The sequence below is a fragment of the Phyllopteryx taeniolatus genome, chromosome 5, assembly GCF_024500385.1.
Source record: "Phyllopteryx taeniolatus isolate TA_2022b chromosome 5, UOR_Ptae_1.2, whole genome shotgun sequence".
Taxonomy (NCBI): Eukaryota; Metazoa; Chordata; class Actinopteri; order Syngnathiformes; family Syngnathidae; genus Phyllopteryx; species Phyllopteryx taeniolatus.
In genome coordinates, this window is record NC_084506.1 from 31,312,444 (window position 1) to 31,329,570 (window position 17,127).

General features: G+C 41.6%; 1 protein-coding gene across 5 annotated transcripts in view; it reads left to right on the top strand.

Moving 5' to 3' along the window:
• LOC133478623 (cGMP-inhibited 3',5'-cyclic phosphodiesterase 3A-like) overlaps positions 1–17,127 on the top strand; it is an 85,633-nt gene that overhangs the window by 49,367 nt on the left and 19,139 nt on the right. For 4 of the 5 annotated variants that reach the window (XM_061774892.1, XM_061774890.1, XM_061774891.1 and 1 more), the window contains 3 exons: positions 2,244–2,294; positions 11,083–11,343; positions 16,594–16,751. In XM_061774892.1, coding sequence (XP_061630876.1) covers positions 2,244–2,294; positions 11,083–11,343; positions 16,594–16,751 — 470 coding nt within the window. The remainder of the gene's footprint in view (positions 1–2,243; positions 2,295–11,082; positions 11,344–16,593; positions 16,752–17,127) is intronic. The other variant, XM_061774893.1, reaches the window with a different exon arrangement.

Sequence of the window (17,127 nt, forward strand, 5' to 3'; positions counted from 1 at the left end):
TCCTAGCTGCTCTTTGTGCCTCGAATTGACCCGAGAGACAAATGTTTTGAAATTGAATTGACAATCTATTTTTATTTCTGTTTTTTTTATTTAGTAATACAATAAAAATATATATATTTGAGGGGGAAATTAATTACAAATGCTAATTTGCTAATCATTATTTTAATTCAATCAACATTTTGTTTTTTCAATTTATTATATCCATCCATCCATCCATTTTCTGAGCCGCTTCTCCTCACTAGGGTCGCGGGCGTGCTGGAGCCTATCCCAGCTATCATCGGGCAGGAGGCGGGGTACACCCTGAAGTGGTTGCCAGCCAATCACAGGGCACATACAAACAAACAACCATTCGCACTCACATTCACACCTACGGGCAATTTAGAGTCTCCAATGCATGCATGTTTTTGGGATGTGGGAGGAAACCGGAGTGCCCTGAGAAAACCCACGCAGGCACGGGGAGAACATGCAAACTCCACACAGGCGGGGCCGGGGATTGAACCCCGCACCTCAGAACTGTGAGGCTGACGCTCTAACCAGTCGGCCACCGTGCCGCCTAAATTTATTATAGACATTTGTAATTCAAAATCGTTGAGGGGAAATTTGATTAGACTAAACACAATATTCATTTATTTTTTATTTACACTATAGTAAGTTTCTAACATTGAATAAGGTCAAGGTAATTAATTTTCTAATTTAAATGTATTATTTTATTTACTGTTTACAGCAATTGCTGTAATTTTTATTCACACTGCACTATTTCTCACAATGCGAAGTACATATTTTATTTGCATTTTTTTTTTTTGTCTCATTATTTTTATCCAGGAGGGAAAAGGGCCTATTGTTAGTTGGTTTTTTTTTTGTTTGTTTGTTTTAAATCATGCTTATATCCAAGTACATAAGAACAACAATCCTGCTTATGTCTTATTTAGAGTCAAGCAGCATTGCAGGACCCTACAAATCACATCGGCGTCATTGAAAGCTGCTTGAAGGCCAATCCTCAGTTTTGCCCATGTTTTGCCCCACAGCATGACACAACTCAATAAGCCCCAGTGATACATTCTATTACACCTGAATTATCCATTTGGCGCTGATACTGAGACGCTTGCCTTTGGTGTGTGCGCCACAGTGATGTGTCACAGTGACATGTCAGGTTTGTCAAGGCGTCTTTTGACAGAGAACTGACACACATCCAAAGAGTTTTTAGTCGTGACTTGGCTGTCCAGAAATTCTGTAACACGCATTAGTGCTCGAATGCATGCAGTGACTCTGGAGAAAGTGGGAAAAAAAGGGGTTTGCAAGCGCCTAGGAGGACACAGTAGCTGGTAATCAGATCCTACGCCTCCACCAGACCCTTAGGCAGCCAGTAGGAACGAAAGTAAACCAAACCTGACTGTGAAATTGCATTAGATGTCTGCGCTTAGTGGAAAGTGGGGGGAAAAACGGATACAAATTCATTTTTGCATTTACGAATTACCAATCCCGTGGCTTCTCCATTGTTTCGCAAATGCACACAATAATGTGATGAAGATTTTAAAAAAAAAATGTAAAAACAAAACAGAGCTGTATCAAATATATTGTCATTTTGATTGACATTGTAAGAGAGGTAAAACATTGAACAATACGATTGCAATGTGATTGCTGTTGTGTATCGTTGTGTAATGCGTGCGGTTTCCATCCATCCATCCATTTTCTGTGCCGCTTCTCCTCACAAGGGTCGCGGGAGTGCTGGAGCCTATCCCAGCTATCATCGGGCAGGAGGCGGGGTACACCCTCAACTGGTCGCCAGCCAATCACAGGGCACATACAAACAAACAACCATCCGCACTCACATTCACACCTACGGGCAATTTAGAGTCTTCAATTAACCCAGCATGCATGTTTTTGGGATGTGGGAGGAAACCGGAGTACCCGGAGAAAACCCACGCAGGCACGGGGAGAACATGCAAACTCCTGCGGTTTCCAATATTTTGATGAACTCATTTTACTCCAGTACATGGACCAAAATGTTGTACAATCTGAAATTAATAATCCACAACACTCAGAATATAGATAAATGAATACCTCTCTGACAAAACAAAGCTTTACCATCTTTGCAAAGGTAAAAAGTTTAATAAATGTCTTCTGAGGTAATGGAATCAAGTAGACGTATGTACCGAGGTGTGGTTGTGGCACTTGTGAGCTGTGTCCATTATGTTGTAGCTTTTCATTGGTTTGACAATAGGTCTGTCTTTGTTGTCTCGCAGATGCTAGCCCGCTCAGACTGGGAACACAAAAGAGGCTCCCGAGGATCACAGGTGGGTTTGCCAACGCAGAAGAAGTCTCTCACAGAGACACACACGAATACACAAACAGCGCACACACAGAACCACAGACCTTTGCCAAGCTTGAAACATTTCTCATCTGCAAAATCAATGAATGAAGTCTGAAGACGATCTGTATAGCCGAAAAGGACGGCAAATATAATGCCAAATCAAACATTAACCCTGGGACATAAGGTAAAAAACTCATTCCAGATGAGGTTGAGTTTGTTGTGCCATTAGCAGAGATTTGGCATTGATGTAAGCATTGACACAAGTTAAATGGGATTTCCTGTGTTAAATAGAAATGATATTCGGGCAACATCTAGCTTAAACGTAGCCCACGTTTTTTTTTATGAAATCAGATTCGATTAGACTATAATTATTGCAATTGGCTGGCAACTAGTCCAGGGCGCATCCCGCCTCTCGCCCAAAGCCAGCTGGGATCAGCTCCGGGTTACCCGTGACTCTAGTGAGGAGAAGCGGCTCAGAAAGTGGATGTTTTACTGCATTTTCTCCTCAATGTCTGGATTGCCGCACATGCATAATTTAATGAGGAATACCAATCCACCCCCCCCCCCCCAAAAAAAAAAAAAATAACAATTGAAAAGTTGAACACAGGCTGGTCAGCATCAGATTTGGAAAGCATTTTCCCAATGAGAAAAACAAATTCTTCATTCCAGGGTCAAACTATTGCCATTCGAGAGCAATAGGCAATTTCGAAACAACATTGATAACTGGTAAGTGTCAAGGTGTCCTCAGATCCTTAAGAAGTCTTGCATTTGCTATTGCAGTAATTATTTATCTTTAAAAATTAGACTTAGTCCTGAAATCCGCCATGTCTAGCCACTGCTAGTCTAAAACGGAGTAGGAAGAAGTTAAACTTATGTAGAGCCTACCCCTTCACCATGACCTAAAATACATGATACATCAAGAAGTGCGGTGAAGTGACAACTAAATACAACATACTGTACATACAACACATATATCCCGCCCCCCAAAAATACAGTATCTCTTATAAACACTTGTACCTACATCCCTATGTACACAATCATTCATATACATACTGTGCATCTGTCCTCCCTTTCCCCCGTACCCTACGTGCAACATATTTGTATACATTCTGATTCTAAAGAGGTTTATGTTTGGACATTGCTTGCATTCCTCACTCATACTGCTCCTCCGTTTCACACCACAAAAACCTATCCATGTTTTGCATACGTGTAATATTTTCAAGTTGTGTTGACCCCTCAAAGGGTAATGACCTTGCCTATTCCAGAACAGATTTTGAATGTTGTTTTGGGCCTTATGCATTATTTGTGCTGTTTAATATGTGCAATATAATAGTATAGTATAATATATGTGTGAGTTTTAATATTGATTCGATCTTGAAAAGAGAGAATTGGTGTGTTCCAGATACCCAAACCTTTTGACTGGTCCTTATGGCTCTTTTTTGGAGGGTGATTATTGACTGCAATTAATTATTGTAGTTGTTTCCCCAGATCTCAACACAATATTGTCAATATGCTAAAATTAGGGAACAGTAAAGAGTGTGTAGTTGTTAATAGTGTAGTCTCTTTTTTAGCGTTACTAATGATGGCAATGCTTTTTGCGACATTCCATTGAAGATGCTTAATATCTGGTTTCCCGTTTGTTATCCCGCACCCTTTCAATTTTAACCCCATTTATTTGTATTTATCTATCTGTGCATCCATAGTGTAATTTCCGAACAAGAGAAATTTTGTTTTCTTCACATTTAGCGACATTTTTTTTTTTATAACCAAACCACACCTTGAGCATGTTCAAATTCTTGTCAGTAGTTTTCTGCAATTGTGCAAGCTCATCGCATGAACAAAAGATGCTTGGGTCGTCAGCAAAAAGTAGCAGTTTCAGGTACACTCCAAATATCCATCCATCCATCCATTTTCTGTACCGCTTTATCATTAATATATATTATGAATGGTGGCACCACGGTGCGCAACTGGTTGGCACATCTGCCTCACAGTTCTGAGGACCGGGGTTCAAATCCGGCCTCGCATCCGTGGAGTTTGCATGTTCTCCCTGTGCCTGTGCCTGTGCTTTCTCCGGGTACTCCAGTTTCCTCCCACATCCCAAAAACAAGCATGTTAGGTTAACTGAAGACTCGAAATAGCCCGTAGGTGTGACTGTGTGTCCAAATGGTTGTTTGTTTATATGTGCCCTGTGACTGGCTGGGGACCACTTCAGGGTGTACCCCGCCTCTCGCCCGGAGTTAGCTAGGATAGGCTCCAGCATACCTGTGACCCTAGGGAGGATAAGCGGTGGAGTAAATGAATGGATGGATTATCGCAGTTGTAGTTTTCCGTCGCTCAGTGACAATGAATTGGTTCACTAGCCTGACATCAGGAAGAAAATGCTGTTCAAGTCTCTCAAACATTCTGTCTTGGTCAACAACAAAGAAGGGTTTGTTTACTTGTGGTGTTACCAGAGAACGCTTCAGCTTTCGCCACCCGGATGAACAAGCGACATCATGGTAAAACGTCCGGCAGAGTCCTTCTTTCATTGTTTTGGCTTGAACGACAAAGTGCTGTGATTTTGATTTGGTCACTTTGGGGTTATTAAAGGGCAGTAAACTGCAGCGAGACACAAGCTCTTGGAGAACAAATATCCACACACACAATTTTGACAGTACTTACTCTATGTTTGGGCATCATTGATGTATTGAGCTGCCACTGAGCCACAGGGCACCACTGTGAATGACATGGAGAACAAACAATGCCCTTGGATGTTGGCACGGCACATAGCTCTGTGTGTGTGTGCGCGTGGGTGTGTGTGTGTGTGTGTGTGGGCGTGCGTGCGTGTGCGTGGGTGCGTGCATCCTTGGCGCTGCTATCAGCAGGACAGGCTCACAAAATGAATAGAGAAGGTGTCGACAGCGTGAGATTAGATAGCAATAATAAATCCCGCAAAGTTGTTGTGGGACGGCGACATTAATTATTATTTAATGACGTGTGATCATAACTCTGCTAGGAATTGTAATCAATCAATGTACGTCTAATTTCCTGCTCAAACTGTCAGCGTGGTAATACACATCAGCCTGACAGTCTGATCTCTCCGTCTGGCCTTGTTTGACTGATGCATCCTCTTAGCGATTGGTCATTTTGCAAAGCTTGTATCCATCAGTGGAATTCTGCAAGCGTCCATTGAGTGACAAAATGTGTGAGAAGTTGATGTTCTTGTTGGCAAGCGTCTCCATCTGCAGGCTATTTTCCCTTGGCTCTGCTGCGAGTTTCACTGTGCCATGACACCTCGGTGCATGCCTGCATCACACACTCACCTCTTTAGCTGCTAACACGAGGGCTTGATTGATTTGCACCCTGTCGTATTCGCCAGCACGTTGCACATTAGCAGCCTCATTTTCCAAACCGCATGTTTTATTTTACCCTCTCGAGCCAAAGCTCATAGTGGATGCTTTAGCTTTGGAATTGACATTGAAGTAACAGTACATATGGAAAAAGGTCTATATTGTAAGATTGTAGACAATCCAAACATCACCCAAAAAAAGAAAATCACTTCATGCTGGCCTTCTAATGAAATCAATCTGTAAGAAAACGCAAAACTGAAGTATCTTATTTCTAGGATCTACTGTATTAACATTTCAAATACAGTAACATGCCTTCTGCATTGTCAGCCAAATCCATTGCTTATGTTACTCGTATACCATGTTGTACCGCGTAATTGTTCATATGTTATTTAATACTGTAATAGACGTGTGAAAAGTCAGTTCATTCATAGTCAATTCATTATGTATTTTGTATGAAAGGTCAGTCGCGGGGCACATATTGATCAAAACAAAAAGATTCACACTCACATACACACCTATGGATAATTCAGTCTTCACTGATGTTGTTGGAATGTGGGAGGGCGCCTGAATGCCCGGAGGGAAACAAACGCCAGGGGGAAGGGGGCTTAGGGCATTCTAATTAAAACAACCTTGTCTCTTTCTAAGGATGTAACTAATGCTTTTGCCTTTGCAAACTATTGAAACTTATCAGGAGTGATGCATAGCCTAAACGTATAAGATGCGTAGCGCATTGGCTTCAATGATGGAGATCCACATCTTTAATCCACAGCTCTTCCAGCTCCTGTTTTAATTTATGTGCGTATATTTGACTTTGTTTTTCTTTTATTCAGGGCTATATGTTGACTAGACTGAATTATGATTAGTACTGCAAAATTGACATTCTGTAAGTAGGCCCTGGCAAAGCATGCAAGGAGGATTATAAGGGACCCTACAATGCAGAGGTAGTTTACCGTATTCCAATTCAGTGCTACAAATACCGCAACGAAAGTACTTTATTTCGGATAAGATAACTAAGTAGTAGTGCCCAAAAGCTGTCAAATCCACTAAAATATGCCACATGAAAAACACGCCTCTCTTGGAATAACTGTGACTTACTTTATATAATATTGATTTTATTTTGATTGCCCCACATGCCCCTATGTCCCCTTACACACCCTTTGCTTGAATAAAACATGCAATAACAAGATGTTGTGGCCATCCTGCAGCAGAGGAACCGGGTTCAGCAGAGTTTGAGTAATTTGCTTGCTTCTAAAGATCTCGTAAAGGGAGTTGGGCTTGGGGGGTTGTTTGGGAAGTTGAGTGCTGGGTGTAGTTTTGGCTCGAGGAGTCTGGCTGGGAACGAGGAGAATCCAGAGGGAGTTTTGTGTTAGTCCTCTGCTATGATTCAACACTTTCAGGGGCATTATATGCATTATATGCCCCTGAAAGGGGGAAAACAAAACACAAAATGTAAGGGCTTGTTATTGTTATTATTCTATTGCCCAGTTTCTTGATCAATGTCGTCCTACATTTCTGTAAGATTACAAGTGTGACCAAAAATGATTGTAGCATGCATAGCTCAGTCCTTGTGAGGACTCAGAGTTGCTTATAGGATTTAAATGTGTTTACTTGAAAGATCAAACACCTTGCTTTCTTTCCAGTAGGCCCCTGAGGCCATTTGTCCCAGCATTTACTTCCCTCCTGGGACACATTATTTTCTCACTATTGCACAATTTCAACAACCCCACAAATCACTGTCCTTTTACTGCAGACTCCAAGGATGGCCTGTTTAAATGAAGGAGCCAAGAGGTTGAAAGTGCACAATTAGGAGCAGAGCAAAAAATAGAAAGTATGTGATCTCCTTTTGTGTATTCCATTACTAATCATCATTAAACATAATCAGAGGCAAGGATGACAAAAAATACTCATACTAAATTAACTTAATGTGAGTTAATGGCAAAGAAAACACAGAGATGCACCTCATGCGCCAAATAATTAATCATCTTTTTTGTTGCAACTAGTGATTGCATTGTTGTAGTCAGTGTGATCAGATGATGCAGCACGATAAGGACGCAAAACAAAGTGTCGAAACAACGGAGTTCATCAGAGGCAAAAAGTGGAATGTTATAGACTGGTTTAGTCAACCTCCAGACTAAAAACCTATAGAGCATGCATTTTGCCTTCGAAAGAGCAGGCTGAAGGGTGTAACCAGCCAAAACAAAATTGCCAAACAGAAGTAGATGTACTTCTAAAATAAAAGCCCTTGTCTCATTTTCATCTTTTCATGGAAAACCAAATATTTTCAGTCTACATTAAAGAATACATTAATTGGCCTCACTGTTCCAATACTTTTAGAGGGGACACTAACTCGGGCTTGTTTTAACTTTTCAAATCCCTCCTTTCTGACATCTGTTTTCAAAGTCAGTTTCAAAGGTTTTTACTCACCAAAATGCCTTAATCGTGTTTTTCTCAGTTTTTAGTTGAACTGTCTAGCTGGTGGGCGGTACGGTGGCCAACTGGTTAGCACATCCTCCTCGCAGTTCTGAGTTGGAGGGTTTCAATTCGGGCTCCTCCGCTGCACTTTCATGGGCTTCCTCCCACATTCCAAAAACATGTTTCTTAGGTTAATTGAAGACGAAATTATCTTGAGGTGTGAATGCGAGCATGAATGCTTATTTATCTATATATGCCCTGCGATTGGTTAGCAACCAGTTCAAGGTGTACGCCGCTTCTCGCCCCAAAGTCAGCTGGGACAGGCTCCAGCTCACCCACGACTCTAATGAGGATAAGCTCCATGAAAAATGGATGCATGAATGTCCGCCCGATGCATGCAGCGGGCATATCAATCGCATCACGTGATTGTATAGAGGTTGAATGTTATCTCGCGCGTAACTGCACCGTCATGAATGTTAACAAGTCATTTGCACCATTGTTTACTTCAGCACCGATCTGTTTGCACAAAGATGTAAATGTACGGAGCCGAGTGAACAAAAGCTGTGAGTGCACACAAACAAGGTTTCAGAAGTGAGTGCTGATTTGTTTTGACTATCCCTGGCTCTTTTGTGCATGACGGGCGGGCCCTTATCTGGGCGTTCATCCACCACATGCCTATTGACGCGCTCTTACACAGCCAGTTCACACGGCCAGTGAAAAATGGTTCATCGTGCAGGCCGCCATCGCTCAGCCGTATCCCAACAGAATGTTCACGCGTCACCTTGTGTTTTACTTGGCCGTGAGCTGATCATAAAAAAGTGTTTATTGATACTTGTTTGCGGTTTAAATGTTACATGTCAAGAAAACTAAATATCCCCCTTGTGCATTAATCATTTTGCAGCTCAGAATACACAAAAGTTTGCCCAGCAGTTATCCATCCATCCATCCATTCATTTTCCATACTGCTTATCCTCACTAGGGTCGGCGGGCGTGCTGGCGGCTATCTCACCTAACTCTGGGCGAGAGGCGGGGTACACCTTGAACTGGTTGCCAGCCAATTGCAGGGCACATCAACAACCATTTGCACTCATAGTCACACCTACGGGCAATTTAGAGTATTCAATTAACCCACCATGCATGTTTTGGGCATGTGGGAGGAAACCGGTGTACCCGGAGAAAACCCACGCAGACATGGGGAGAATATGCAAACTCCACACGGGTGAGGCCGGATTTGAACCCAGGTCCTCAGAACTGTGAGGCAGATGTGCTAACCAGTCGCACACCGTTCCCACCCGCCCAGTAGTTATAACAAAAATATTTTATTCTACTTTAAAAATGCATTCTATTGTATATTGTTATTTCTGCCAGCAATCACCATGTGTGACTGTGTATGTTACTTGTGAACAGGCTTGCTGGCCTTCTTGACTCTTTTTGAGCCTGAAATTTCATACTTTAACAGTTTTGAAGTAGTATTTGTCATGTCAATCCAAATATTTGGCATCAACAGTGAAAGTGAGTGTTTTTCCAGAAAACTGCGGAGTGAGTCAGATGTGGTTCATAACCTGTTACAAACATTAAAGTGATACAGTATATATATTGTAAAAAAAATGAGTTTGAAACCCTGGTCTACCCAGGCTCCAGTTAACCCATGACCCTAATGAGTCAAAAGCACTACAGTAGATGGATGGATGGATAAACTTGGTCTTGAAACTGTATTTGTATTTCTCCTATTGTCACAGTAAATTCCATTTATGGTTCTATGGTTACGATCACTATATCCTCCCTTCAGCATTGGCTTCATATCCTTTAAATGTTCTGAGCACTGAGCTAACGTATTGCAAGATTTGCTCACATTTCATACGATCATGGTTAATTTTTGTAGTTTTTGTTTGAATTATGAGCCGTATTTCTCATTTTGGTTGAACTGCAAATTGTGCCACTTTTGGGAAGGTTCTGTTGTATTTATTTGCAGATGATCCAGATGGTTCATGCGTGTAAGAGTGTGTGAAGATATGAGACCCGCTAGGGGTCATGTTTTATTTTCAAGCAGATGTTGTGCGGAAGCCATATTCTCCTTCGGCAACTCTTAAATCAGCTTCGAAATAGCCCAAGAGACACTTGTTTACATCGAGCGTGGACAGCATGCATGAGAGTGAGCTGAAAGGTATCGAGGTGTTGCAGATAAATTGTGGATGAAGAGTAACCTCATAAATGAACACAAAGCATTTTGTACTGAACAAGCCGAAAGTGGCAACAACTGGAGACCAGCAAGGAACATTCACATGTACAGCGACCTATCAGATATGAGTAAGGAAAAAAAAATGTGAAATGTTCCCACATGTTAGGGCTAAATGGAGAGTACTCACACACACATGTTGTGCTGAAGCCAGCCCCGGGATATTTAAGCCAGCATAAACGCACTCTTTTTTTGTTTGTTTGTTTGTTTCTTTTTTTCTTGGCTGTCTAGTAGCTGGTGTAAAAGGGAACGTGACATTGAGGGCGAGAAAAATCTGATAACATTGTCTGTGCAAAACGAGTAGCGTTGAGTCGGGTGGATCGATTCACCGACAGCAAAGACTGACCCAAGCTCACTTACGGCTGTTCAATCAAGAGAAGGTTGTGAACTTTTCACTTTTTGTCTGCGCAAAACAACACCGGCTCACACGACACTGGTGCAAGCAGTCAAAAGCTAAAAAAAATAATAATAATAATTCAGTTCTCAGTTCAAAAAAATGTGAAACTGTTTTTTGATATGTACAAGTCACACAACGATGTGAAGATTGAACAAGTAGTTGTTCAATGTACCAAAACAACTGAGAAAAACTAATACCATTTCATGGAACAAATATTAAAATTGTGTTTGTAAATATAGGTCATTGCTTCTCACCACTGCCAAAAAGGCATGTTTGAATAGGTTTGGTGTGGATGAACTTATCTGGCCTCCACAGAGCATCTTATAATACTGTACACTCTAAACGGTGACTCCATGGTAGCTGTTGACATGCAATTGTGTTTTTTTCTCTTTTCCAGTCATCAGGCACCAGTGTCATGGTGGACATTGCAGTGATGGGAGAAGCACATGGACTGATTACAGACCTGCTGGCTGACCCCTCTCTGCCCTCCAACACCTGCACCTCACTGCGGGCTGTCAGCAGCCTGCTCACCACCCAGCTCACCTTCCAGCCCTTGCACCGGCCACGCCCCTCTCCCCTGCTTAACCCCTCGGACGCCTACGTCTGCTCCGACTCCGAGGAGGGACCTGAGAAGGGAGAGAAGACGTCCATCCATAAGGTAAGAAAAATCATGGAGGCAACATGTGGTGCAAATCACCATGAGAGAGTCCAGCCCAAACATCCAAATGTACAGTTGTCTTTGGGAAGTATGTGAAAGTACCCTTAGATGGACCTGCGGTACACCTTATTAGGGCCAAAATGATTTAAAGGGCACAAATCGTTCTACACACATTAATCTTTGAGCCCGTCTTGCCGCTAATGGCTGCTGCTGCCTCTCAGACCTTTTAGCATCAAATGGAGGAGTGTGTTTTCGTAAAGTTGAGTGAAGAAAAATAGAGCACGTCTACTGCTTGGAGCTCGCTTCTCCCTTTCATAGCCACAGCTGTGTCAACATGACAGATGTGCAGAAGTCAGACGTGTACATGTGTGCTTGCGTGCGTGCATGCTGGGATGTTGCAGAAGGAAGGGCAACTTGGCAGTTAATGCCTCTCTCGAAAAGGTTAAAAAAGACGTGCGATTGCATGGTAAAAGTTGGATGTACGCCGTGGTTTTTTTGATAACTTTTAGTGCGTTTTTGAAGGCAACGCCTATCCTGGCTGTCCTTCGGTGAAACCAATCACATTGTTTGGACTTGTAGGAGTGACCACTGAGTCTGCACTTATTAGGACTCCCCAGAGTCACTGTGTCCAGCTCTGCATAGGAGGAAAACTGCAGCAGGAGGCAAGTAAGTCAGCAATGAACTACAAAAGAAAATCATTTGTCATTTGCATTTGTGGCTCGTGGTAATTCGCAGGATTTAGTTTTTTCAAGCACTTGTTAAAGGATTTTAATGTAGCCACACTTCACTCCCACCCACCTTGAGTCTCTGACCAAAGCCACGCCCGTCACTAACATGGACGTGCACTGTAAATGAGCCAATGTTAGCCACAGTTGCTATGTTGCTACCATGACTTATTCATGATGAATTGTTGTAAAACACGAAGGGACCTATTTTCATAACCGGTGTAAATCTGTCGTAAAAACTGTGCACCAGGTTTAGACCGGTGTTATTAATTTTGTAGACTAGCGCAGGCGGATCCCAGAATGGGCGAGCTGCGCCACAATTGTTTACAGCCGACTTCATTTGCCGCCAATCAAAGCAACTCCTCTCACTCCCTTTAAATGTGCAATGGCAGTCTTGACAGATCTCTGAGGATGATAGGAAGAGGACGATAAGGAAGAGGACAATGGGTAATCGCAGCGGTCTGTGCATGACTGGAGCATTGTCACTGCACTTGGCCAGTGTGGCAACAGACAATATCAGCGGGTACCCTTATTAAATCTGGAATGAGCAAGTGACAACAGCTGGCGACCTAAATATGTCTGCGGACCTCATCATCTGTATGCCTGTTTCTCCATCAAATTCACCAAGTTTTTTAAATCTGAAAGCTTCCCCTTTATATACAAGTTGCAAAGACAAACAGACTTTCTGGTTTGCCCTTGTGTTTCGCACAAATGGAATCCATTTCCATCCAAGCATTTTCTGTGATGTGTTTCCAGTTCTGGCTGTGGAGATCTAGAGCCTCTCCCAGCGAAAGGCAGACTACACCTTGGACTAGCTAGCAGCCAGTCAATCGCAGGGCAAATATAGAGACAGAACCTTTTACACTCGCATTCACACGATCACTGAGTACGAACTGAAGCCAGGCTGGCCTCACAGAAGTCATACAAGTGAACCACTACACCCTCTGTGAACATCCAAGTGCATTTAGTTTATTATCACCGGCCTTGACAATTAAGCACACCTACACTATATTATTATATTCACTTATTTTATTCAGGGACACATGAGAGGATGATCGCCAGTCAATCACAGGGTGAATTGACTGATACTACATAAACTGTATGCATATCAGCTTTGCGAACCACTACATTAGCAATGTTGGACAATCTTTGCAAAGCTGATTTTGTCCATTCTCACAACAAGTTTAAAGGGATTCTCGCTTTATGCCGGAGTTTCATTTATATGGTGGTGACGTAATTCACATTTGTACAGAAGTCGTTATGAAACATATACGAACAATTCAACTCAAGACTGGTTGTAATGAACTAAAAGAGAAAAAAAAAAAACAGAACAACATGAAGTCAAAACATAAATAAAAGGCATCAGTAGATTTTGTCCTTCGATATCAATGTACATGTTCAATAGGAATGGGAACAAGTAAAAAACTTGTTGGGTCCAACCCCTAAATCTGTGTGCAGATTTGACTTTGATAATAATAATAATAATAATAATAATAATAATAACAATAATGAAATAGGAAGCTATTCGTATACAATATAGTCTAGGTATTCAAAATAACAGAGCCCAACAGTCAAGCTAACATATCCAAGCTTTATTATCAACAGTTTTGTTTATACCTGATTTGTATTTATTTTTTTGATGACTCTTGTTTTAACATATTTTTAAACAGAATAAAGGAGCTGCATTTTCAGTTCATTATCATATTCATTCCACAAGAAACCCGTCTAACGGAGACACATCTCTGTTTTATATTTGTTCTTGGTTTATGTTTCTTAAATATACGTGTTCCCGTGGCAAAGTAAATGATTATGTTTTTTGTACATTACCTGTGCTCTTTGAAATTCAACGACATCGTAAAATGTTTGTGTATTTAATAAATAGTGGATTGGTTGATTCTATGTAGCCAGCTCGACTAATCATTGTGATGGCTTTGTTTTTGTAGCATTGCGATTGGGTGACTGTTGGTTTTATGTGTTGCCCTACATACTGTATTTTCACAACCATAGGCCGCACCGCATTAAAAGGCGCAGTCTCAGTTACGGGGTCTATTTGCAGCTGGGCAAGTTCTCAATCAAACACGGCAGGTTCGAGTCGGTCTCGTTATCAGTCTAGGGTGAAAAATTATGAACTTTATTTTGTTTACATTTTTGATAGTTTATTAATATCAGACCAGTTTTTTTTGGGTGTGTATTTAGTTCATTTTCCACAGTAGTCAGAAGCTGTTCTAGTTTTTTTTCCTAAGATATAAAGAGTTGAGTCATCAGCAAATAAGACACATTTGAAGACTGGAGATACTGCAGATATCATTAATATAAAATGTGAATAATTTCGGGCCCAACACAGATCCTTGAGGAACCCCGTAAGTGATCTTTAATTGATTTGAATATTCAATATTAAATTGGACGGCATGGTGGAACACTGGTCAACACATCTGCCTCACAGTTCAAATCCGGCCTCGCCTGTTTGGAGTTTGCATGTTCTCCCCGAGCCTGCGTGGGTTTTCTCCGGGTACTCCGGTTTCCTCCCACATCCCAAAAACATGCATAGTAGGCTAATTAAATACTCTTAATTGCCCGTAGGTGTGAATGTGAGTGCAAATGGTTGTTTGCTCATCTGTGCCCTGCGATTGGCTGGCAACCAGTTCAAGAGTGTACCCCGCCTCTCGCCTAAAGTCAGCTGGGATAGGCTCCAGCACGCCAAGAGAGGATAACCGGTATGGAAAATGGATGGATTATTAAATTGCACACATTTAAATCTGTCATCCAAGTAACTTTTCATTCACTTGTATACCAGACCTAGTGCTCTCTGCTATGGCTGTCTAATTGATTCATTAATATACTTTCATCAATAGTGTCAAGTCTTTAGTCGATCAAAGTCTATGAAAAGCCCAATGGTGAATTGTTTATTGACTTTGTTTGTGGCTATCCCCTCCACCAGCTCCATAACTGCCATCAAAGTAGACCTTTTACGCGAATTGGTTATTGCTCAAAAGATGGTGTTTTATCTAAAAAAAATTGTCAAGTCTGTGTGCAACTAATTTTTCCAAGATTTTTTAGAACTGTGTAAGCAATGACATTGGTCTGTATTCGTGTATCAATGTTTGTCTCCATTTTTGTAGATTGGTATTACTTTAGCTATTTTCATTTGTGATGGGAAAATGGCACTTTGAAAAGACTGGTTACAGTATATGTGAAAGATTGTACTATGTCTTGTCTGTCACTAACCCAAGCTAACAATAGTGAAGTCATAATTACAGTAAATACAGTATTTGTATGAAAAACACTAATTTTAGGCCATAAAGATAAAGTCATAAAATGAAAAACAATAAGTAGGGTGGGCCTTATTGTGCGCTGTTCATGACCTCGGAAGGTCGTATGGCAGGACCGTCGTAACCCGAGAATACTTTCTCATCAGATGGTTTGTGTGTAGCTAATGACATGTCCAGTGGGTGTAGGAATCCAAGTCATGTTTTGCTTTGTTGGTGATCGTATTCCTTACTGTATTTTGTGGTACCGGTAAATGAGTTAAACCAATATATATTCACTTGAAAGAAACTGGTGTGGGAATGCACTGCATCATAACGAGAGCCGTTTCTAAGATTTGACTAACTCACAGATAAATGAGGAGCAAAAAATATATTACACAGTATAGTTCTACACAGCTACCAACTCCAACCGCAATAAATGTATTGTTAGTCTAATTTCTTTCTGGCTGTTCTTCAATTAGATCTCATTCGATGCAGATATACAGTACCTGATGTGGCCGATGAGTAAATTAAATTTTGTATTGCTTATCCAGTGTAGATGCTTGTATGCGCAGAACAAAGTCCTTTGAATTCATTTCATTTAAATATGAACATCGGTTGCAAATGATTAAAATGCGTTGAAATAACAAATTCTTTTCGAGGAAAAGGGGAAACCCACGCCAGTTTACACATTTTAATCACGTGCGACCAAATATGAATTACTTTTTTTTTTATAGTTTTAATATTTGGAATGGAAATAAAATTGAGCAGAACCAGTAGCATGTGAGGGAAAGTGTGCTTTTGAGACACCTTGCTTCGAATGGGCTCATATACGATTCCGAGGCAATATTTATTGGGCCATCATACAGAAGACTGAGGGAGAGATGTTGCCATGTTTAGTACCTCTTTGCCAAGCTGCTGCTGCATGGCATGAAGCAGATGGAAGCATCACACACAGCCACGGAGTACTAGGATTCCCAGGGAAGGAGCAAAGAGAGGAAAGAGACTCACACGGAGCGTGTGAGAAACCGATCGCGTGGTAATGATGACGTGATGTTTCGTACAGTTCAAGAATATCAAATGCTTCCAATTATTTTAAAGAAAACACCCGGGGGTATTGTATCATCTCTATGTGTTGGTACAATGACAATGTCATCTAGATGATCCATTTGACGTTTTTACTTCTTAACGACGGGTGTGCTTTAAAACAAACACAATCACTGACTTGGTTTTATTTATTCATTGCATTTGTGTGCATTTATTTTCCTCTCTGTGTGCAGCGTCTGAGGCGGAGTCTCCACCCGGGTCTTCTGAGGAGGATCTCCTCCACGTGGACCACCACCACCTCCGCCACAGGCCTGCCCACAATCGAGCCAGGGCCTGTGCGGCGGGACCGCAGCGCCAGCATCAAACCCTACCATGAAACGCTCACGTGCAGGTAGCCGACCCCTATGCGTGTCACATATCCGCAGAGGCCACCTTTTACTTAAACAGAGGCATTTTTGCTTGCCCTATTTCAAGAATCACATGCTTCATTAGATCATACTTTGCCGCACAGTTGTGCTAAACTGCAAAGCAAGACCCCTCATAATGGCTTTCACATTATGACATATTACACCGTACGTTATTAGGTTTATTCCCAGTGGTGTGGGCTGTAGTTGTACTGAATGCATCAGCATGACTGAACAGTCATGGCACAGTACTTCACAGAAAAGGGATGCGTGTGCAACCAAAGAATGGAAAGAAGGCCCACAGGCAAAGGCATTAACCTGAATAACTAAGACACGCATAAACTCTCAGCACATTAGTGCCTT